The sequence below is a fragment of the Nematolebias whitei genome, chromosome 1, assembly GCF_014905685.2.
Source record: "Nematolebias whitei isolate Nwh7 chromosome 1, NemWhi1, whole genome shotgun sequence".
Classification (NCBI taxonomy): domain Eukaryota; kingdom Metazoa; phylum Chordata; class Actinopteri; order Cyprinodontiformes; family Rivulidae; genus Nematolebias; species Nematolebias whitei.
In genome coordinates, this window is record NC_056498.1 from 64,695,726 (window position 1) to 64,697,460 (window position 1,735).

A 1,735-nucleotide genomic window follows, 5' to 3' on the forward strand; every position below is an offset into this window, starting at 1 on the left:
CATAGCTGGACATGGGCACCAGTGACCCCTGCAACCCAAAAAGGAAGAAGCGGGTAAAGATAATGGATGGATGGATGGATGAAGAATGGCTTGTTTGCACATTGCCCAGGACATCCTTGTAAGAGATTAATAATCTCAATGGATTTCTTTCCTGGTAAAATACAGGTTTAAATAAACAAAACATAAGAAATGACACTTGCTTTAATGTCTGTGTGCATAATCAAACAATATTTTTCTTGTAAAAACATAAATTTAGTTGGGCTCAAAATTTTTCATTCTTTTTGAAAAAACAATCCAGAGTTCCCACACTTCCACCCTGGGAGCGCCGTCTTTTTGCGGCAGGACCGGACTGGCCTTTGGTTTTTGTTTTGGCCCTGGACGACTGGGCTGCGCCTCCTCCTAACCTGAGAGGAGATGGAGCAGCACTGGACGAAGAAGAAGCAGTTGATAAATTTGTAGATGAGAGGGATTTCTGGAGGTCCAGGGCAAAGTGATAGTCACTGTGTTCAGGCATTTTCCAGACGAGGACCTCCAGACCGCAGCGCTCACAGCTTACAAAATCATCACTCTGAGGATGGGACTTTACTCCTGATTCGACCTCCGGTTCCTCTTTTATCTCTTCAGATGGTGCTTGAGGTGAAACCTCAGAGCTTGGTCTTGACTGTAGGGCTGACACGACGACAGAGTCGTCATGGTCACCTGCATGTAGGATTCCAGGTTCCTGTCCTGGTTCGGGTGTGCTCGTTGAGGTCGAGACCTTTGAGCTTCTTTCAATGATCTTCTGAAAAAAGGAGATTCCAGAGCGGAAGCTGGATGAGCCCTTTTTAGTGTGAGACGAACTTTTAAAGGGATATTCTGGTGGGTTTGTTTCTGCCTTCAGCGGACTCTCAGAGGCAGCTTCATCAGGAATTATTGGAGAGAGAACTTCGGCGGATGCACCATCATCTTCCTCCTCAACACTGTTTTTAGCTTGTTTTTGTTTCAAAGCAGCTTTTTGGAATAAAGACTGAATGGTCCCCAGCTGACTGCATGCAGACCCAGTTTTGGAGTCAGACGGTGGCTGAGTGGAGGAGAAAAGGCTCTGAGTCGAAGTGACACCACCGGACAGAAAGCCAGCGATCCCTCCAGCAGATGGAGCATCACTGAATTTGCTGGCTGAGAGGTGTAGCAGGGTGAGAGGTGGAGTCCTGGAATATGTAGGACAGAGGAGAGAAATCACACGGCGTCCCTTCCTCTTTAAATATCTCACTGCATTAATGCTCTGTAATTACCATGCGGCCTGGTGGTTTCCTGCTGTGTTGAGGCTCTTGATAATAGCCAAGCTGTCGCTGGATAATTTGGTCGCCTCGTAGCGCACTAACGCACAACATCGAGAGAAGCTGCTCGGCCTCTTATCACCAAGCTGACGCACGCCGACTGTCAGCAGCTTTGCCACCCGACCATTCTGCAGGAGAGCAAAGACACGCAGACGAGAAACAAGAAGCGCGAAGTAGAACATTCGTGAAAAACCCAAATGTGGAGAAGAAAACTGCTTCAGTAATAAAAAGACAAATTTCACCCACTGCTTCTCTGTCTTTGGTCAGCCTCTCCTCCAACTCAAGAGCCAGCTGATGAAGCCAGTACTGCACCTACCGACAGGTTAATGGCACACACACAAAAACATATACATACATACATACATAACACGCAGACGAGAAACAAGAAGCGTTAGAATAGTGTTCGCTGCGCACGTAGA

The 1,735-nt window shown here is 47.1% G+C and overlaps 1 protein-coding gene across 1 annotated transcript in view; it reads right to left on the minus strand.

Moving 5' to 3' along the window:
* Nucleotides 1-261: 261 nt before the first annotated feature.
* The window catches only part of LOC119430313 (DNA polymerase eta), a 21,381-nt gene continuing 19,907 nt past the window's right edge, over nt 262-1,735 (minus strand). Inside the window, exons 2-4 of the mRNA XM_037697751.1 lie at nt 1,563-1,628; nt 1,272-1,444; nt 262-1,187 (exon numbers count right to left, since the gene is read on the minus strand). Of these exons, the coding sequence (XP_037553679.1) occupies nt 263-1,187; nt 1,272-1,444; nt 1,563-1,628 (1,164 nt within the window). The 3' untranslated portion in view covers nt 262. The remainder of the gene's footprint in view (nt 1,188-1,271; nt 1,445-1,562; nt 1,629-1,735) is intronic.